The sequence below is a fragment of the Bombina bombina genome, chromosome 7, assembly GCF_027579735.1.
Source record: "Bombina bombina isolate aBomBom1 chromosome 7, aBomBom1.pri, whole genome shotgun sequence".
Classification (NCBI taxonomy): Eukaryota; Metazoa; Chordata; class Amphibia; order Anura; family Bombinatoridae; genus Bombina; species Bombina bombina.
Window position 1 is genome coordinate 237,420,832 of NC_069505.1, and position 22,596 is coordinate 237,443,427.

Genomic DNA, 22,596 nt, shown 5'->3' on the forward strand with positions numbered 1-22,596 from the left:
GACATTCTTGCTTTTCAAATAAACATACCAAGAGAATGAAGAAAATTTGATAAAAGGAGTAAATTAGAAAGTTGCTTAAAATTGCATGCTCTATCTGAATCCCAAAAGAAAACATTTGGGTTCAGTGTCCCTTTAACAGCTTTGCTGGGGTGCTCTTTGCCTCCTCCTGCTGGCCAGGAGTTGAATATCCAACTATTAATTGGAATGACGTTTTGGACTCTCCATGTCTTAGGAAAGAAATGTAGATGCGCATTCGGGTGTTTTGTTTTAAAACTAATGTGAATATGACCGCTGTCAGCGACATTTGGCTCTTTTCGGAGCAGTATTTTTTTGTGAAAATCCAGATCTTTGTGTGTTGCATTTTCACAAGAAGAAATCTGGCTCTGAAGAGAGACAAATGTCACTGGCAGCGGCCATATTCACATTAGTTTTAAAACACTCGAATGCACGTCTACTAAATAGTAATAGGGTTAGCACAGTGAACAAACTAACAGCTAGCCCTAACTGGCTTCAATCAATGGAGCTAACACTTAAATGGTGTGTTTCAATTTGCAAAACTCTGCACATTATGCTAACAAGATAATGTCTTGGCCACTGTCCATGTCCCTTTAAGCATAATAACATATATATATATATATATATATATATATATATATATATATATATATATATATATATATATATACACATATATATATATATACACACACACACATACATACACCATCATGTAGACTATATAGCACCTTAGGATGTATGAATCATATATAATATGAACACTGCTGGTCACTTAATGATTTAGATAACCAATAGCAATGAGCATTGATAAGTATACAACATAATACAATGAGATCAAATTTCATTAAAGGGGCATGAAACACCTCTTGGTATTGTGCCAAAAAAATATGCATTGTCCCACTCTTCCTAGAGGCCAAAAAGCAAAATCCTTAAGTTCAGTTTTCAAAACGCTGCAAATGGCATATAACAGCCATTTTATTTGCAGGCTACAGAATTAGGTTTCTGGCACCTCTAGAGAGCATAGGAGTAACACAAATGCACAAGGTCTTTAATGTCCTCCTAATGCCAATATAAAATATCACCACACAGTGGCAGAGTAAAATGATGTCACATTTCCTGTTCACCAGTTGACCAAACTTGCTGAGCAGATACAAATCTGTTAAATTTAACACCTATTAAGAGCACTTCTTAAATTTGCACACAATCCTCACCATAAAAAGAAATATACTGCACAAATACACAATAAGGCATTGTTAGAGAGCAGTTCAAAATGTTTAGTTCTTTCATATGACGTTTAAAAAAAGTTTTTAAATGGGGCAATATTTTATTATGGTCAATATGTTGACTTTTCCTGATCCTGCTCAAAAAATGTACATAAAAAAAAAAGTTAATACAAAGTATATTTAGCATTTTATTTTCCTGGAAGATCCTGGCAATTCATTTTCTTCCGTGATCATGCTGCAGAAAGACAAAAAACTCAGCTGACAAAATGGCTTGAATATGCTTTTATCAAGACCAAAAAAAAAAAAAAAAAAAGTTTATATCTTTATGTTAACAATTTAATGTACTGAAAATCAGTATCCTAACTTTATTCCATTAGATGTCCTATTGTCTATTTACCCCTTGGCTCAAAGTGCAGAATGTTTCCAAATTTTTGATAACCAGGGAAAAAGAAAATAAATACAGTTAAGTGATAGACACTGCTGTCAGGTTTTCAGCCTCTTCGCACTTTTCTCTTTTTTGGCTTTCTGTTTTAATTCCTCTTCTTCACGTCTCAGTTCCTCCAAGTCCTCCTGGATACCCAGACGCAAGCTGTGGGCAAATAAGAAACAAGTTAACATTGACCCAATGAAAGCTCAATCGGTCTTAAAAGAAAAATAACCCAGGGAAAACATAATTTATGTAAGAACTTACCTGATAAATTCATTTCTTTCATATTAGAAAGAGTCCATGAGCTAGTGACGTATGGGATATACATTCCTACCAGGAGGGGCAAAGTTTCCCAAACCTCAAAATGCCTACAAATACACCCCTCATCACACCCACAAATCAGTTTAACGAATAGCCAAGAAGTGGGGTGATAAGAAAAAGTGCGAAAGCATAAAAAATAAGGAATTGGAATAATTGTGCTTTATACAAAAAAAATCATAACCACCACAAAAAAAGGGCGGGCCTCATGGACTCTTGCGAATATGAAAGAAATGAATTTATCAGGTAAGTTCTTACATAAATTATATTTTCTTTCATGTAATTAGCAATTCCATGAGCAAGTGACGTATGGGATAATGACTACCCAAGATGTGGATCTTCCACGCAAGAGTCACTAGAGAGGGAGGGATAAAATAAAGACAGCCAATTCCGCTGAAAATAATCCACACCCAAAATAAAGTTTAATATTAAAAATATAAGCAGAAGATTCAAACTGAAACAGCTGCCTGAAGTACTTTTCTACCAAAAACTGCTTCAGAAGAAGAAAACACATCAAAATGGTAGAATTTAGTAAAAGTATGCAAAGAAGACCAAGTTGCTGCTTTGCAAATCTGATCAACCGAAGCTTCATTCCTAAACGCCCAGGAAGTAGAAACTGACCTAGTAGAATGAGCTGTAATCCTCTGAGGCAGAGTTTTACCCGACTCAACATAAGCATGATGAATTAAAGATTTCAACCAAGATGCCAAAGAAATGGCAGAAGCTTTCTGGCCTTTTCTAGAACCGGAAAAGATGACAAATAGACTAGAAGTCTTTCGGAAAGTCTTAGTAGCTTCAACATAATATTTCAAAGCTCTAACAACATCCAAAGAATGCAATGATTTCTCCTTAGAATTCTTAGGATTAGGGCATAATGAAGGAACCACAATTTCTCTACTAATGTTGTTGGAATTCACAACCTTATGTAAAAATTTAAAAGAAGTTCGCAACACCGCCTTATCCTGATGAAAAATCAGAAAAGGAGACTCACAAGAAAGAGCAGACAATTCAGAGACTCTTCTGGCAGAAGAGATGGCCAAAAGGAACAAAACTTTCCAAGAAAGTAATTTAATGTCCAATGAATGCATAGGTTCAAACGGAGGAGCTTGAAGAGCCCCCAGAACCAAATTCAAACTCCAAGGAGGAGAAATTGACTTAATGACAGGTTTTATACGAACCAAGGCTTGTACAAAACAATGAATATCAGGAAGATTAGCAATCTTTCTGTGAAAAAGAACAGAAAGAGCAGAGATTTGACCTTTCAAGGAACTTGCGGACAAACCTTTATCTAAACCATCCTGAAGAAACTGTAAAATTCTCGAAATTCTAAAAGAATGCCAGGAAAAATGATGAGAAAGACACCAAGAAATATAAGTCTTCCAGACTCTATAATATATCTCTCTAGATACAGATTTACGAGCCTGTAACATAGTATTAATCACAGAGTCAGAGAAACCTCTTTGACCAAGAATCAAGCGTTCAATCTCCATACCTTTAAATTTAAGGATTTCAGATCCTGATGAAAAAAGGACCTTGCGACAGAAGGTCTGGTCTTAACGGAAGAGTCCACGGTTGGCAAGAGGCCATCCGGACAAGATCCGCATACCAAAACCTGTGAGGCCATGCTGGAGCTACCAGCAGAACAAACGAGCATTCCTTCAGAATCTTGGAGATTACTCTTGGAAGAAGAACTAGAGGCGGAAAGATATAGGCAGGATGATACTTCCAAGGAAGTGATAATGCATCCACTGCCTCCGCCTGAGGATCCCGGGATCTGGACAGATACCTGGGAAGTTTCTTGTTTAGATGAGAAGCCATCAGATCTATTTCTGGAAGTTCCCACATTTGAACAATCTGAAGAAATACCTCTGGGTGAAGAGACCATTCGCCCGGATGCAACGTTTGGCGACTGAGATAATCCGCTTCCCAATTGTCTATACCTGGAATATGAACCGCAGAGATTAGACAGGAGCTGGATTCCGCCCAAACCAGAATTCGAGATACTTCTTTCATAGCCAGAGGACTGTGAGTCCCTCCTTGATGATTGATGTATGCCACAGTTGTGACATTGTCTGTCTGAAAACAAATGAACGATTCTCTCTTCAGAAGAGGCCAAGACTGAAGAGCTCTGAAAATTGCACGGAGTTCCAAAATATTGATCGGTAATCTCACCTCTTGAGATTCCCAAACCCCTTGTGCCGTCAGAGACCCCCACACAGCTCCCCAACCTGTAAGACTTGCATCTGTTGAAATTACAGTCCAGGTCGGAAGAACAAAAGAAGCCCCCTGAACTAAACGATGGTGATCTGTCCACCACGTCAGAGTGTCGTACAATCGGTTTTAAAGATATTAATTGAGATATCTTTGTGTAATCCCTGCACCATTGGTTCAGCATACAGAGCTGAAGAGGTCGCATGTGAAAACGAGCAAAGGGGATCGCGTCCGATGCAGCAGTCATAAGACCTAGAATTTCCATGCATAAGGCTACCGAAGGGAATGATTGTGACTGAAGGTTTCGACAAGCTGAATTCAATTTTAGACGTCTCTTGTCTGTCAAAGACAGAGTCATGGATACTGAATCTATCTGGAAACCCAAAAAGGTTACCCTTGTCTGAGGAATCAATGAACTTTTTAGTGAATTGATCCTCCAACCATGATCTTGAAGAAACAACAAAAGTCGATTCGTATGAAATTCTGCTAAATGTGAAGTCTGAGCAAGTACCAAGATATCGTCCAAATAAGGAAATACCACAATACCCTGTTCTCTGATTACAGACAGAAGGGCACCGAGAACCTTGGTAAAAATTATTGGAGCTGTTGCTAGGCCAAACGGCAGAGCCACAAACTGGTAATGCTTGTCCAGGAAAGAGAACCTCAGAAACTGATAGTGAGCTGGATGAATCGGAATATGCAGATATGCATCCTGTAAATCTATTGTAGACATATAATGCCCTTGCTGAACAAAAGGCAGGATAGTCCTTACAGTTACCATTTTGAATGTTGGTATCCTTACATAACGATTCAATATTTTTAGATCCAGAACTGGTCTGAAGGAATTCTCCTTCTTTGGTACAATGAAGAGATTCGAATAAAACCCCAGCCCCTGTTCCAGAACTGGAACCGGCATAATTACTCCAGCCAACTCTAGATCTGAAACACATTTCAGAAATGCTTGAGCTTTCGCTGGGTTTACTTGGACACGGGAAAGAAAAAATCTCTTTGCAGGAGGTCTTATCTTGAAACCAGTTCTGAAATAATGTTCTGAATCCAAAGATTGTGAACAGAATTGATCCAAATTTCTTTGAAAAAACGTAATCTGCCCCCTACCAGCTGAGCTGAAATGAGGGCCGCACCTTCATGTGGACTTAGAAGCTGGCTTTGCTTTTCTAGAAGGCTTGGATTTATTCCAAACTGGAGATGGTTTCCAAACTGAAACTGCTCCTGAGGATGAAGGATCAGGCTTTTGTTCTTTGTGGAAACGAAAGGAACGAAAACGATTATTAGCCCTGTTTTTACCCTTAGATTTTTTATCCTGTGGTAAAAAAGTTCCTTTCCCACCAGTAACAGTTGAGATAATAGAATCCAACTGAGAACCAAATAATTTATTACCCTGGAAAGAAAGGGAAAGTAGAGTTGATTTAGAAGACATATCAGCATTCCAAGTTTTAAGCCATAAAGCTCTTCTAGCTAAAATAGCTAGAGACATAAACCTGACATCAACTCTGACAATATAAAAAATGGCATCACAGATAAAATTATTAGCATGTTGAAGAAGAATAATAATGTTATGAGAATCATGATCTGTTACTTGTTGCGCTAAAGTTTCCAACCAAAAAGTTGAAGCTGCAGCAACATCCGCCAAAGATATAGCAGGTCTAAGAAGATTACCTGAACACAAATAAGCTTTTCTTAGAAAGGATTCAATTTTCCTATCTAAAGGATCCTTAAAGGAAGTACCATCTGCCGTAGGAATAGTAGTACGTTTAGCAAGGGTAGAGATAGCCCCATCAACTTTAGGGATTTTGTCCCAAAACTTTAATCTGTCAGACGGCACAGGATATAATTGCTTAAAACGTTTAGAAGGAGTAAATGAATTACCCAAATTATTCCATTCCCTGGAAATTACTTCAGAAATAGCACCAGGAACAGGAAAAACTTCTGGAATAACTACAGGAGATTTAAAGACCTTGTCTAAACGTTTAGATTTAGTATCAAGAGGACCAGAATCCTCAATTTCTAATGCAATTAGGACTTCTTTAAGTAAAGGACGAATAAATTCCATTTTGAATAAATATGAAGATTTATCAGCATCAACCTCTGAAACAGAATCCTCTGAACCAGAAGAATCATTAGAATCAGAATGATGATGTTCATTTAAAAATTCATCTGGATAAAGAGAAGTTTTAAAAGACTTTTTATGTTTACTAGAAGGAGGAATAACAGACAGCCTTCTTAATGGATTCAGAAACAAAATCTCTTATGTTATCAGGAACACTCTGAACATTAGATGTTGATGGAACTGCAACAGGTAATGGTATTTTACTAAAGGAAATATTTTCTGCATTAACAAGTTTGTCATGACATTTAATACAAACAACAGCTGGAGGAACAGCTACCAAAAGTTTACAGCAGATACACTTAGCTTTGGTAGTTCCAGCACCAGGCAGCGATTTTCCTGAAGTATCTTCTGACTCAGATGCAACATGAGACATCTTGCAACATGTAAGAGAAAAAACAACATATAAAGCAAAATTGATCAAATTCCTTAAATGACAGTTTCAGGAATGGGAAAAATGCCAAAGAACAAGCTTCTAGCAACCAGAAGCAATGAAAAATGAGACTTAAATAATGTGGAGACAAAAGCGACGCCCATATTTTTTTAGCGCCAAATAAGACGCCCACATTATTTGGCGCCTAAATGCTTTTGGCGCCAAAAATGACGCCACATCCGGAACGCCGACATTTTTGGCACAAAAGAAAGTCAAAAAATGACGCAACTTCCGGCGACACGTATGACGCCGGAAACAGAAAAGATTTTTTGCGCCAAAAAAGTCTGCGCCAAGAATGACGCAATAAAATGAAGCATTTTCAGCCCCCGCGAGCCTAACAGCCCACAGGGAAAAAGTCAAATTTTTTAAGGTAAGAAAAAATGATTGATTCAAATGCATTATGCCAAATATGAAACTGACTGTCTGAAAATAAGGAATGTTGAACATCCTGAGTCAAGGCAAATAAATGTTTGAATACATATATTTAGAACTTTATAAAAAAAAAAGTGCCCAACCATAGCTTAGAGTGTCACAGAAAATAAGACTTACTTACCCCAGGACACTCGTCTACATGTTGTAGAAAGCCAAACCAGTACTGAAACGAAAATCAGCAGAGGTAATGGTATATATATATATATAAGAGTATATCGTCGATCTTAAAAGGGAGGTAAGAGATGAATCTCTACGACCGATAACAGAGAACCTATGAAATAGACCCCGTAGAAGGAGATCATTGCATTCAAATAGGCAATACTCTCCTCACATCCCTCTGACATTCACTGCACGCTGAGAGGAAAACCGGGCTCCAACCTGCTGCGGAGCGCATATCAACGTAGAATCTAGCACAAACTTACTTCACCACCTCCATAGGAGGCAAAGTTTGTAAAACTGATTTGTGGTTGTGGTGAGGGGTGTATTTGTAGGCATTTTGAGGTTTGGGAAACTTTGCCCCTCCTGGTAGGAATGTATATCCCATACGTCACTAGCTCATGGACTCTTGCTAATTACATGAAAGAAATAAGTATTTTATGAAAACTGGAAATAATTTAAAGGGACAGTCAAGTCCAAAAAAAACTTTCATGATTTAAATAGGGCATGCAATTTTAAACAACATCCCAATTTACTTTTATCACCAATTTTGCTTTGTTCTCTTGGTATTCTTAGTTGAAAGCTAAACCTAGGAGGTTCATATGCTAATTTCTTAGACCTTGAAGACTGCCTCTAATCTGAATACATTTTGACCACTAGAGGGCATTAGTTCACGTTTCATATAGATAACATTGAGCTCATGCACGTAAAGTGACCTAGGAGTAAGCACTGATTGGCTAAACTGCATGTCTGTCAAAAGAACTGAAATAAGGGGGCAGTCAGCAGAGGCTTAGATACAAGATAATTACAGAGGTAAAACGTGTATCATAACTGTGTTGGATATGCAAAACTGGGGAATGGGTAATAACATAATGTATGCTTACCTGATAAATTTATTTCTCTTGTAGTGTATCCAGTCCACGGATCATCCATTACTTGTGGGATATTCTCCTTCCCAACAGGAAGTTGCAAGAGGATCACCCACAGCAGAGCTGCTATATAGCTCCTCCCCTAACTGTCATATCCAGTCATTCGACCGAAAACAAACAGAGAAAGGAGAAACCATAGGGTGCAGTGGTGACTGTAGTTTAATTAAAATTTAGACCTGCCTTAAAAGGACAGGGCGGGCCGTGGACTGGATACACTACAAGAGAAATAAATTTATCAGGTAAGCATAAATTATGTTTTCTCTTGTTAGGTGTATCCAGTCCACGAATCATCCATTACTTGTGGGATACCAATACCAAAGCTAAAGTACACGGATGATGGGAGGGACAAGGCAGGATTAAGCGGAAGGAACCACTGCCTGAAGAACCTTTCTCCCAAACACAGCCTCCGAAGAAGCAAAAGTATCAAATTTGTAAAATTTTTAAAAAGTGTGAAGCGAAGACCAAGTCGCAGCCTTGCAAATCTGTTCAACAGAGGCCTCATTTTTGAAGGCCCAGGTGGAAGCCACAGCTCTAGTAGAATGAGCTGTAATCCTTTCAGGGGGCTGCTGTCCAGCAGTCTCATAGGCTAGGCGTATTACGCTCCGAAGCCAAAAGGAGAGAGAGGTTGCCGAAGCTTTTTGACCTCTCCTCTGTCCAGAGTAAACGACAAACAGGGAAGATGTTTGACGAAAATCTTTAGTAGCTTATAAGTAAAACTTCAAGGCACGGACTACGTCCAGATTATATAAAAGACGTTCCTTCTTTGAAGAAGGATTAGGGCACAACGATGGAACAACAATCTCTTGATTGATATTCTTGTTAGAAACTACCTTAGGTAAAAACCCAAGTTTGGTACGCAGAACTACCTTATCTGCATGAAAAATCAGATAACGAGAATCACATTGTAAGGCAGATAGCTCCGAGTCTCTCCGAGCCGAGGAAATAGCCATCAAAAACAGAACTTTCCAAGATAAAAGTTTAATATCAATGGAATGAAGGGGTTCAAACGGAACTCCTTGAAGAACCTTAAGAACCAAGTTTAAGCTCCACGGGGGAGCAACAGGTTTAAACACAGGCTTAATTCTAACCAAAGCCTGGCTAAATGCCTGGACGTCTGGAACCACTGCCAGACGCTTGTGCAAAAGAATAGACAGAGCAGAAATCTGTCCCTTTAAGGAACTAGCTGATAATCCTTTGTCCAAGCCCTCTTGGAGAAAAGACAATATTCTAGGAATCCTAACCTTACTCCATGAGTAATTCTTGGATTCACACCAATAAAGATATTTACTCCATATCTTGTGGTAGATTTTCCTGGTAACAGGCTTTCGTGCCTGTATTAAAGTATCAATGACTGACTCGGAGAAGCCAATCTCCATGCAGTCAGTCTCAGAGAAATTAGATTTGGATGATTGAAAGGACCTTGTATCAGAAGGTCCTGTCTTAGAGGCAGAGTCCATGGTGGAAAGGATGACATATCCACTAGGTCTGCATACCAAGTCCTGCGTGGCCACGCAGGTGCTATCAGAATCACTGATGCTCTCTCCTGTTTGATTTTGGCAATCAGTCGAGGGAGCAGAGGAAACGGTGGAAACACATAAGCCAGGTTGAAGAACCAAGGCGCTGCTAGAGCATCTATCAGCGTCGCTTCTGGGTCCCTGGACCTGGATCCGTAAGAAGGAAGCTTGGCGTTCTGGCGAGACGCCATGAGATCCAACTCTGGTTTGCCCCAACGATGAATCAACTGAGCAAACACCTCCGGATGGAGTTCCCACTCCCCCGGATGGAAAGTCTGACGACTTAGAAGATCCGCCTCCCAGTTTTCCACGCCTGGGATATGGATTGCTGACAGGTGGCAAGAGTGGTACTCTGCCCAGCGAATTATTTTTGAGACTTCTAACATCGCTAGGGAACTCCTGGTTCCCCCTTGATGGTTGATGTAAGCCACAGTCGTGATGTTGTCCGACTGAAATCTGATGAACCTCAATGTTGCTAACTGAGGCCAAGCCAGAAGAGCATTGAATATCGCTCTTAGCTCCAGAATATTTATTGGAAGGAGTTTCTCCTCCTGAGTCCACGATCCCTGTGCCTTCAGGGAATTCCAGACTGCACCCCAACCTAGAAGGCTGGCATCTGTTGTTACAATTGTCCAATCTGGCCTGCGAAAGGTCATACCCTTGGACAGGTGTACCCGAGACAACCACCAGAGAAGAGAATCTCTGGTCTCTTGATCCAGATTTAGCAGAGGGGACAAATCTGTGTAATCCCCATTCCACTGACTCAGCATGCATAATTGCAGCGGTCTGAGATGAAGGCGCGCAAATGGCACTATGTCCATTGCCGCTACCATTAAGCCGATTACCTCCATACACTGAGCTACCGAAGGGCGCGGAATGGAGTGAAGAACACGGCAAGCATTTAGAAGTTTTGATAACCTGGACTCCGTCAGGTAAATTTTCATTTCTACAGAATCTATAAGAGTCCCTAAGAAGGAGACTCTTGTGAGTGGGGATAGAGAACTCTTTTCCTCGTTCACTTTCCACCCGTGCGACCTCAGAAATGCCAGAACTATCTCTGTATGAGACTTGGCAACTTGAAAGCTTGACGCCTGTATCAGGATGTCGTCTAGATACGGAGCCACCGCTATGCCTCGCGGTCTTAGAACCGCCAGAAGTGAGCCCAGAACCTTTGTAAAGATTCTCGGGGCTGTAGCCAACCCGAAGGGAAGAGCTACAAATTGGTAATGCCTGTCTAGAAAGGCAAACCTTAGAAACCGATGATGATCCTTGTGAATCGGTATGTGAAGGTAGGCATCCTTTAAGTCCACTGTGGTCATGTACTGACCTTCTTGGATCATGGGTAGGATGGTCCGAATAGTTTCTATTTTGAATGATGGAACTCTGAGGAATTTGTTTAAGATCTTTAGATCCAAAATTGGTCTGAAGGTTCCCTCTTTTTTGGGAACCACAAACAGATTAGACTAAAAACCCTGTCCTTGTTCCGTCCGCGGAACTGGATGGATCACTCCCATAACTAGGAGGTCTTGCACACAGCGTAGGAATGCCTCATTCTTTATCTGATTTGCAGATAGCCTTGAAAGATGAAATCTCCCTTGTGGAGGGGAAGCTTTGAAGTCCAGAAGGTATCCCTGAGATATGATTTCCAACGCCCAGGGATCCTGAACATCTCTTGCCCACGCCTGGGCGAAGAGAGAAAGTCTGCCCCCTACTAGATCCGTCACCGGATAGGGGGCCGTTCCTTCATGCTGTCTTAGAGGCAGCAGCAGGCTTTCTGGCCTGCTTACCTTTGTTCCAGGACTGGTTAGGTTTCCAGGCCTGCTTAGATTGAGCAAAAGTTCCCTCTTGTTTTGAAGCGGAGGAAGTTGATGCTGCACCTGCCTTGAAATTTCGAAAGGCACGAAAATTAGACTGCTTGGCCTTTGCTTTGGCCCTGTCCTGAGGAAGGGTGTGACCCTTACCTCCAGTAATGTCAGCAATAATTTCCTTCAAACCAGGCCCGAATAAGGTCTGCCCCTTGAAAGGAATGTTGAGTAATTTAGACTTCGAAGTCACGTCAGCTGACCAGGATTTAAGTCATAGCGCCCTACGCGCCTGGATGGCGAATCCCGAATTCTTAGCCGTTAGTTTAGTCAAATGAACAATGGCATCAGAAACAAATGAGTTAGCTAGCTTAAGGGTTCTAAGCTTGTCAATAATTACAGTCAATGGAGCTGTATGGATGGCCTTTTCCAGGGCCTCAAACCAGAATGCCGCCGTGGCCGTGACAGGCGCAATGCATGCAAGGGGCTGTAAAATAAAACCTTGTTGAATAAACATTTTCTTAAGGTAACCCTCCAATTTTTTATCCATTGGATCTGAAAAAGCACAACTGTCCTCAACCGGGATAGTGGTACGCTTTGCTAAAGTAGAAACTGCTCCCTCCACCTTAGGGACCGTCTGCCATAAGTCCCGTGTAGTGGCGTCTATTGGAAACATTTTTCTAAATATAGGAGGTGGGGAAAAAGGCACACCCGGTCTATCCCACTCCTTGCTAATAATTTCTGTAAGCCTTTTAGGTATAGGAAAAACATCAGTACACACCGGTACCGCATAGTATTTATCCAGCCTACACAATTTCTCTGGTACTGCAACTGGGTTACAGTCATTCAGAGCAGCTAATACCTCCCCAAGCAACACACTGAGGTTCTCGAGCTTAAATTTAAAATTAGAAATCTCTGAATCAGGTTTCCCCGAATCAGAGATGTCACCCACAGACTGAAGCTCTCCGTCCTCATGATCTGCATATTGTGACGCAGTATCAGACATGGCCCTTACAGCATCTGCGCGCTCTGTATTTCTCCTAACCCCAGAGCAATCGCGCTTGCCTCTTAATTCAGGCAACCTGGATAATACCTCTGACAGGGTATTATTCATGATTGCAGCCATGTCCTGCAAGGTAATCGCTATGGGCGTCCCTGATGTAATTGGCGCCATATTAGCGTGCATCCCCTGAGCGGGAGGCGAAGGGTCTGACACGTGGGGAGAGTTAGTCGGCATAACTTCCCCCTCGTCAGAATCTTCTGGTGATATTTCTTTTATAGTTAAAGACTGATCTTTACTGTTTAAGGTGAAATCAATACATTTAGTACACATTCTCCTATGGGGCTCCACCATGGCTTTCAAACATAATGAACAAGTAGTTTCCTCTATGTCAGACATGTTTAAACAGACTAGCAATGAGACTAGCAAGCTTGGAAAACACTTTAAACAAGTTTACAAGCAATATAAAAAACGTTACTGCACCTTTAAGAAACACAAATTTTGTCAAAATTTGAAATAACAGTGAAAAAGGGCAGTTACTCTAACGAAATTTTTACAGTGTATGTAACAAGTTAGCAGAGCATTGCACCCACTTGCAAATGGATGATTAACCCCTTAATACCCAAAACTGAATAATAAAAGACAAAAACGTTTTTTTTTTTTTTTGTTTGTTTTTTCAAACAGTCACAACAACTGCCACAGCTCTACTGTGGCTTTTTACCTCCCTCAAAAATGACTTTGAAGCCTTTTGAGCCCTCCAGAGAAGTCCTGGAACATGCAGGAAGAAGCTGGATGTCTCTGTCAGTATTTTTATCTACACAGAAAAGCACTAAAATAGGCCCTTCCCACTCATATTGCAACAGTGAAAAGCCTAAGGAAACTGTTTCTAGGCAGAATTCAAGCCAGCCATGTGGAAAAAAACTAGGCCCCAATAAGTTTTATCACCAAATACATATAAAAACGATTAAACATGCCAGCAAACGTTTTATATTACATTTTTATAAGAGTATGTATCTCTATTAATAAGCCTGATACCAGTCGCTATCACTGCATTTAAGGCTTTACTTACATTACTTCGGTATCAGCAGCATTTTCTAGCAAATTCCATCCCTAGAAAAATATTAACTGCACATACCTTATTGCAGGAAAACCTGCACGCCATTCCCTCTCTGAAGTTACCTCACTCCTCAGAATATGTGAGAACAGCCATGGATCTTAGTTACTTCTGCTAAGATCATAGAAAACGCAGGCAGATTCTTCTTCTAAATACTGCCTGAGATAAACAGTACACTCCGGCACCATTTAAAAATAACAAACTTTTGATTGAAGAATAAACTAAGTATAAAACACCGCACTCCTCTTACGACCTCCATCTTGGTTGAGGCTTGCAAGAGAATGACTGGATATGACAGTTAAGGGAAGGAGCTATATAGCAGCTCTGCTGTGGGTGATCCTCTTGCAACTTCCTGTTGGGAAGGAGAATATCCCACAAGTAATGGATGATCCGTGGACTGGATACACGTAACAAGAGAAAAAGGGATTATCTTTCTTTTTAAACAACAAAAATTCTGGTGTTGACTGTCCCTTTAAGTGTAGTAAAAATGCAATATCTATTTAATTTAATTTTGCCTATGTTCCTGTAATTTATCTCTGAAAGATGTAATTTTCCATTCGTCTCAGAAAGAATGAAGAGAATACAGCTGCCAGTTCTTGAACCGGCAACATATATACAACTGTACAGAGCATTGCAAATATACATATCTGGCTTCTAATTGGCCTCATGAAATGGAACTAACTCATCATGAGGGCTTCCAAGGAGTATATCCCTAAAATACTCTGGACTTTTAAAACCACATATCATATTCTTTAAAGACCATTTTAAACTTTCTTAAAAAAAATAAAAAATGTATGCTTACCTTATAAATTATTTTCTTTCCTGGAATGGCGTCCACAAATCCATTCTAATTACTAGTGGGAATTCAACTCCTGGCCATCAGGAGGAGGCAAAGAACACCCCAGCAAAAGTATTCCTCCCACTTCCCATAATCCCCAGTCATTCAGCTGAGGGAATACGGAAAGAGAAGAGAAACACCAAGGGTATAGATGTGCCTGAAGCTTTAGAAAAATAAAAAATAATAAGCCGTCTTGAATTAGACAAGGGCGGGTCGTGGACTCTCCATGCCAGGAAAGAAAAGAATTTATCAGGTAAGCATACATTTTGTTTTCTTTCCAATGGCATGGAGAGTCCACAAATCCATTCTAATTATTAGTGGGAACCAATACCCAAGCTAGAGGACACAGAATGGAAAGGGAGGGAGAAACAAGACAGGCAGACCTAAATGGAGGGCACAACTGCTAGAAGAACCTTTCTCCCCAAAGGAAGCCTCAGCTGAGGCAAAAAAACAAAAATGTATTCTTACCTGATAAATGTATTTATTTCCGGATATGGTGAGTCCACGGCTTGAGTAATTACTGTTGGGAATATCACTCCTGGCCAGCAGGAGGCGGCAAAGAGCACCACAGTTAAACTGCTAAGTACCACTCCCTTACCCACAACCCACAGTCATTCGACTGAAGAGAAATGGAGAAAAAGGAGTAACACAAGGTGTAGAGGTGCCTGAGGTTATAGTCAAAAGAACAACGGTCTAAAATAAAGGGTGGGGCCATGGACTCACCATATGCGGAAATAAATACATTTATCAGGTAAGCATACATTTTGTTTTACTTTCCCAAGATATGCGAGTCCACAGGTTGAGTAATTACTGTTGGGAACCAATACCCAAGCTAGTGGACACGAATAAATAGGGAGGGACAAGACAGGCAGTCCTAAACAGAAGGCACCACCGCTTGAAGAACATTTCTCAAAAAAGAAGCCTAAGCCGAGGCAAAAGTATCAAATTTGGAAAAAGTATGCAGAGAAGACCAAGTTGCAGCCTTGCAAATTTGTTCCACGGAAGCTTCATTTTTGAAAGCCCAAGAAGAGGGAACAGCTCTTGTGGAATGAGCCGTATTTCTTTCAGGAGGCTGCTGTCCAGCAGTCTCATAAGCCAAACGAATTATACTTCGTAACCAAAAAGAAAAAGTAGTAGCAGTAGCTTTCTGACCTTTACTTTCCCTGAGAAATAGACAAAGATCTCCGGAAGGTCTCCCAAAGAATGTGCCCTGAGACAGATGTTCCTGAGAAATCCACCACGGTGAAGAATCCCTTGACGACTGATCTAACTCTATTCTCTGAGATAGATCCGCATGGTCGCCATTCCATGCACAACTGGAGAGCTCTCAAATGGAATCGAGCAAAAGAAATGATGTCCATGGAAGCTACCATCCAACCTATTACCTTCATTTATTGAGCCACTGAAGGATGAGCAGTAGCCTGAAGAGCGAGGCAAGAAGAAATTATTTTGTTTTTCCACTACTCTTGTAGCAGGGGAAAGGGAGCTTTATTTCCAGATTAACATTCCATCAGTGGGAAACGAAAATACAACAATATCTCTGTGTGAGATTTTGCTTGTTGAAAAGATGGCGCCTGAACCAATATGTCGTCACAAGAACGGATCACTGCCAAAAGAGCCCCCAGAACCTTTGAAAAAATTCTGGGAGCCGTGGCTAGACCAAAGGAAAGGGCCACGAACAGGAAATGTTTGTCCAGAAAGGCAAATCTCAGGAATCTGTGATGGTATAGGAACATGAATATACGCATCCTTTAAGTCTGCGTATATGACCCTCTTGTACTAAAGGAAGAATGGAGCGTATAGTCCTACTTTAGAGCATTGTGAGGGCATATCAGATACGGCTACTAAAGCGTCAGACTGCTCAGCATTTTTCCTTAACCCAGAGCTATCCTCTGTGAGGGTTGTATTCATAACTGTGGCCATGTCTTGTAAAATAAATGAATTCGACACACTAGAGGTACTTGGCGTCACTTGTGCAGGCGTTACTGGTTGTGACACTTGGGGAGAGCTAGATGGCGAACCCTCATTTACTTCTGACTGAGAATCATCTATTGCTCTATTTTTAAGTGCTAATATATGTTCTTTATAGTTTATAGACATATCAGTACAATTGGGACAAATTCTAAGAGGGGGTACCACAATGGCTTCCAAACATATTGAACAAGGATTTTCCTTGGTGTCAGACATGTTAAACAGGCTAGTAATGTAACAATCAAGCTTGGAAAACACTGTAATGAAAGTAAATAACACTTAGAAATAAAATGGTACTGTGCCTTTAAGAGAAAAAAGCTGCACAAATTCTGCAAAACAGTGTAAAAAAGCAGTAAACATATCAAAATGTTTACAGTAGTATCATATAGCCTTAGTAACTTTGCACAGCTATGCAAAAACAATTAACCCCTTAATGGCAAAACCGGATTGAAAAAACATCAAAACCGGTAAAAAAGACTTTCAGCACCTTGCCACAGCTCTGCTGTGGCGCCTACCTGCCCTTCAGAACAATTTGTGGGGAAAAAAACTTCTTTTACAGCCCTCAAACACGGCAGGAACCTCTGGAGAAACAGTTAGAAGTCTCAGAGGAAACGAAACTGCACAATTGATGCCCGAAAATAGGCCCCTCCCACCTCACTCGAGTTTTGAGGCCTAACAGAAAAATACTAGAGTGTCTCTAAATAAACCATGTGGGTTAAAAACCCCTAAAACAAGCCATAATGACCCCTTTAGTCCCTTCAAAAAATCGTTATAATTGCATCATTTACTGAATAAACAAAAACGTTTTTACCAAACAGTGTCACCAGTAACTAATGAGCCCTTCATGCAAGCTGAAATTCCTATCCAAGTGTCTGAATACAGCTTACCCTAACCTTATGGGGATATTGCCAGCCTTTCTAGAAATAACCTAGTCTGTCTAGAAAAAAATAAACTGAACATACCTTAATGCAGTTTAGCCTGCAAACTGTTCCCCCAACTGAAGTTTTCCTGTACTCTTCAGCCCTTGTGAGAACAGCAGTGGATCTTAGTAACAAAATGCTAAGATCATCATCCTCCTTGCAGAAATATTCATCCCTTTTCTGCCAGAGAGTAAATAGTACACACCGGTACCATTTAAAATAACAAACTTTCGCTTGAGAAAATAAAAACCTAACATTTTTTGTCACCACACTCCTCTTTGCCCTTCCTAGCAGTTAAGCAGGCAGAGAGAATGACTGGGGGGTGGAGCTAAGGGGGGAGCTATATAGGCAGCTCTGCTGTGGGTGCTCTCTCTGCCACTTCCTGTAGGGGAGGAGAATATCCCACAAGTAAGGATGAATCCGTGGACTAAATACATCTTACAAGAGAAAAAAACAACAGAGCAGACAAACCCTTTTCCAGACCCTCCTGGAGAAAGGACAGAATAAGGTTATTCTCACCTTACACCTAGAGAAACCCTGTGACTTGCACCAGTAAAAGGTATGGGCACCAAACCTTATGGAAAATCTTGCGAATAATCTGCTTACAAATCTGAACAAGGTGTCAATAACCTTGTCAGAAACCCTTGTCTAAACAAGACTAGGCATTCAATCTCCACGCAGCCAGCTTCAGAGGATCTAGTATTGGATGAAGAAAAAAAGACCCCGAAGTAGAAGGTCCTTCCTCAGTGGAATTTCAATGGAGGAGAAAAGGACATCTTCCCCAGGTCCGCAAACCAAAATCTGCGAGGCCAAGCTGGAGCAATTAAAAACACCAAAACCAGTTTCAATTTGATACGGACTATCACCGGAGAGTAAACGGAGGAAACCAGAAAAGCAGACTAAAATCCCACAGAACCGCTAGGACGTCTACCAGAGCTACCTGCAGATATCTTGATCTGGATCCATAAATGGGAAACTTGGAGATTAAACCAGAAGCCATCAAGTTCAACTCTGGAAACCTCCACCTAAGGGATATCACCTGGAAAAAGTGCTCACTCCCCTGGGAATAAGTCTGCCTGCTCAGGTAATCTGCCTCCCAGTAATCCACACCTGGGATGAGAATGGAAGAAATGAGACAGATGTGAAACTCCAAAAACAAAGGGGGGGTATTTTGATAGCAGGAGCCTTTGCCTGGATTCAAACCTTATAACTAACCCTCTCATTTTAGATGATGATGTGGTAATTATCTGCATTATTCTATAATTATGGATCAGCATCTAATAGTGCCTAAAATTAGTTAGTAAGAGTTGACAGGAAAACCGGATCAAACTCAGAAGGAGCCAAGCTATCAGAACAGTGAAGATAGCTCTAAACTCTAAGATATTTAAAGGCAGGACAAACTGTCTGATTCCAGATTCCCTGAGCTCTTAAGGAACCCCAAACTGCTCTCCAACCGGAAAGGCTAGCACTTGAAGACACAATCTCCCAGGATGGTTTCAAGAAGCATGTGCCTTAGGGCAGAAGGTCCTGAGAGAGCCCCCCCCCTCCAGGACAGAGAAGGTCTCCATTCCATTGTCTGAATACTGTAGGGGTCTCAGATTGAATCAAGCAAAATTAATAAAGTCCACGAAAGCCAACATTAGACCAATTACTTTGTGTCCAGGTAAGGTGTCACCGCAATACCTTGAGATCTGGCTACTGCCAAAAAAAGTCTCTAGAACCTTCAAAAAGATTTGTGGGACTGAGACTAGGCCTAAAGGCAAAACTACAAATCGGAAGAGTTTGTAAATAAAATTGTTACACATCAGAGTCCTGAATATACTGCTTACATGAAATCCCAAACATGAAGAGATTATTTTAAAGGGACAGTACACTGTAAAATAGTTTTTATGTTAATATATTTTTAATGTATGAGAAATTGCATTTTCAAGTTTATTTGTGTATATGAAGTAGCTGGTTTTGTGCTTTTAAACCACAGCCTATTACAATGGGTTGAGCATCAGGCAATATCATATCTCATTATGTTATCACTTTGTGTACACACACTTGCTTCCTTATCTTATATTTGTCTGGAAAACTAAAGCTCACTTTCTAACTTTACTCCATGAGTAGCCCTTGGATTCACAACAAAAAAGATATTTACACCATATCTTATAATAGATCTTTCTAGTGACAGGCTTACGTGCCTGAATCAAAGTATCGATGACCAAATCAGAGAAACCCCGCTTAGATAAAATCAAGCGTTCAATCTCCAAGCAGTCAGCTGCAGAGAAATCAGATTTGGATGTTGGAAAGGACCTTCAATGAGAAGGTCCTGTCTCACTGGAAGTTTCCACAGAGGCAGAGAGGACATGTCCACTAGATCTGCATACCAAGTCCTGCGTGGCCACGAGGGCATGATTAGAATTACTGAAGCTCTCTCCTGTTTGATCCAAGCAATCACCCGGGGAAGGAGAGGAAACGGTGGAAACACATAAGCTAGGTTGAACGACCAAGGCACTGCCAAGGCATCTATCAGTTCGGCCTGAGGATCCCTCGACCTGGATCCGTATCTTGGGAGCTTGGTATTCCTGTCGAGACGCCATCAGATCCCAATTCCGGCCTGCCCCATTGGAGAATCAGTGAGGCAAATACCTCCGGATGGAGTTCCCACTCCCCCGGATGAAAAGCCTGTCGGCTTAAAAAGTCAGCTTCCCAGTTGTCCACTCCTGGGATGTAGACTGCTGACAGATAACAAGAGTGGGTCTCCGCCCATCAAATTATCTTGGATACTTCTCTCATCGCTAAGGAACTCCTCGTTCCTCCCTGATGATTAATGTAAGCCACAGTCGTGATGTTGTCCGACTGGAATCTGATGAATTTGGCCGAAGCCAACTGAGGCCACGCCTGAAGCGCATTGAATATTGCTCTTAATTCCAGAATATTGATTGGAAGTAGAGACTCCACCTGAGTCCATACACCCTGAGCCTTCAGGGAATTCCAGACTGCACCCCAGCCTAGTAGACTGGCGTCCGTTGTCACTATCACCCACGAGGGTCTGCGGAAACACGTCCCTTGGGACAGATGATTCGGCGACAACCACCAAAGAACAGAGTCTCTGGTCTCCTGGTCCAGATTTAACTGAGGAGATAAATTTGCATAATCCCCATTCCCTTGTCCGAGCATGCACAGTTGCAGTGGCCTGAGATGAAATCGAGCAAACGGAATGATGTCCATTGCCGCCACCATCAATCCAATGACCTAAATGCACTGAGCCACTGATGGCCGAGGATTGGACTGAAGGGCTCGGCATGTATTTAGAATCTTTGACTTTCTGACCTCCGTCAGAAAAATCTTCATGGCTATAGAATATATCAGAGTTCCCAAGAAGGGAACCTTTGTCTGTGGAATTAGTGAACTTTTTTCTAGATTCACCTTCCATCCGTGAGTTCTCAGAAAGGACAACACTGTGTCTGTATGAGACTTTGTTAGATAAGTCGACGCCTGAATCAAAATATCGTCCAGCTAAGGCGCCACTGCTATACCCCGCGGTCTGAGAACTGCCAGAAGGGACCCTAGAACCTTTGTGAAGATCCTGGGTGCTGTGGCCAACCCGAAGGGAAGAGCCACGAACTGAAAATGTTTGTCCAGGAAGGCAAACCTTAGGTACTGATGATGATCCTTGTGGATAGGAATATGAAGGTATGCATCCTTCAAGTCCACGGTAGTCATATATTGACCCTCCTGGATCATTAGTAAAATTGTTCGAATAGTCTCCATCTTGAAAGATGGGACTCTGAGAAACTTGTTTATACTCTTGAGATCTAAAATGGGTCTGAACGTTCCCTCTTTTTTGGGAACCATGAAAACCTCTGTAAGGGTAGTTGACATAACTGCAGCCATATCCTGCAGAGTAAAAGAATTAGATGCGGTTGAGGAACTCAGCGTCGCTTGGGTGGGCGTTAAAGGTTGTGACACTTGGAGAGAATTAGGCGGCATATCCTGATTCTCTTCAGACTGAGAATCATCCTTAGGCACACTTTTACATAAAATATGCTTTTTACATTGTAAGGCCCTTTCAGTACAAGAGGTACACAAAGTAAGAGGGGATTCCACAATGGCCTCTAAACACATAGAACAAGGAGTTTCCTCAAGTTCAGACATGTTAAACAGACTAACAATAGCCAAAATAGTCGCTTTTAACCTTATTTATTGATTCAAAGAATTTTCAAAAAAAAAAAAAAAAAAAGTACTGCGCCTTTAAATAAAAGCGCAACAATTTTTCTGTATTGCACCAAAAACGATTTTTCAGCACTAAAAATGATAATAAACAGTTCAAATTAACCAAAAATGATAGCACAATTTGAGAAAAAAATGCTAAATCACATTTTAAAGTGTCTTTATTTGTAAATAAACTTTAAAAAAAAGATAACAGCCCCTGCACCTTGCCACAGCTCTGCTGTGGCGCCTACCTGCCAGGGTACTCAAGACTGAGTCAATAACGATCCGGTGACTGAAACTCAAACTTAGGCCCCACCGGAGCTAGTGCCTGCTGCCTTCTAGCGAGGAGAAAACTGCGCGTCTGAGCGTGCGAAATAGGCCCCGCCCACCATGGGCGTCGCATTAACTGTCTCCATAAGCGCATGGGAAGCGGTTTTAATAAGCCATGTGGTCCCCTAATGCCTTCACCCAAACATATCACTATGCCAAGCAATAAAAATAGAAAGTCTCTCAGCTGCCTCTCCCAGTGTCAAGCCCATATTGAGTCACATAACATAGTAATCTATATATAAAACAGTAATTTCAGTACCACCCTAACCCATTTAGGTCTACTGCTTACCCCTTCCCCTGCAGGGAATAATGTCAGCCAGTTCTGATATAACAAGTCTCCTCAGAAATAAAAGACTGAACATACCTCAATGCTGCTTGTAAGCATGACACCGTTCTCCACACTGAAGATTTTTCTTGCACTACCTTCAGAAGCTCTGTGGGAACCAGAATGGATCTTAGTAACGTCTGCTAAGATCATCAACCTCAGGGCAGAAAAATAATCTCTTCATTCCTCTTGGGAATCCAGACTGACGATTTCTCCCTGAGGAAAATAGTACTCACCAGTACCATTTTAAAATAAAAAAATTCTTGATTGAAGAATCTAAAACTAACACCTCACTTTACCTCTTCCTATT

At 41.1% G+C, this 22,596-nt stretch overlaps 1 protein-coding gene across 3 annotated transcripts in view; it reads right to left on the bottom strand.

The window, feature by feature from the left end:
• Positions 1-1,416: 1,416 nt before the first annotated feature.
• The window catches only part of SPTY2D1 (SPT2 chromatin protein domain containing 1), a 128,383-nt gene continuing 107,203 nt past the window's right edge, over positions 1,417-22,596 (bottom strand). For 2 of the 3 annotated variants that reach the window (XM_053720670.1, XM_053720669.1), the window contains exon 6: positions 1,417-1,830. In XM_053720670.1, coding sequence (XP_053576645.1) covers positions 1,725-1,830 — 106 coding nt within the window. In that variant the 3' untranslated portion in view covers positions 1,417-1,724. The remainder of the gene's footprint in view (positions 1,831-22,596) is intronic. The other variant, XR_008403217.1, reaches the window with a different exon arrangement.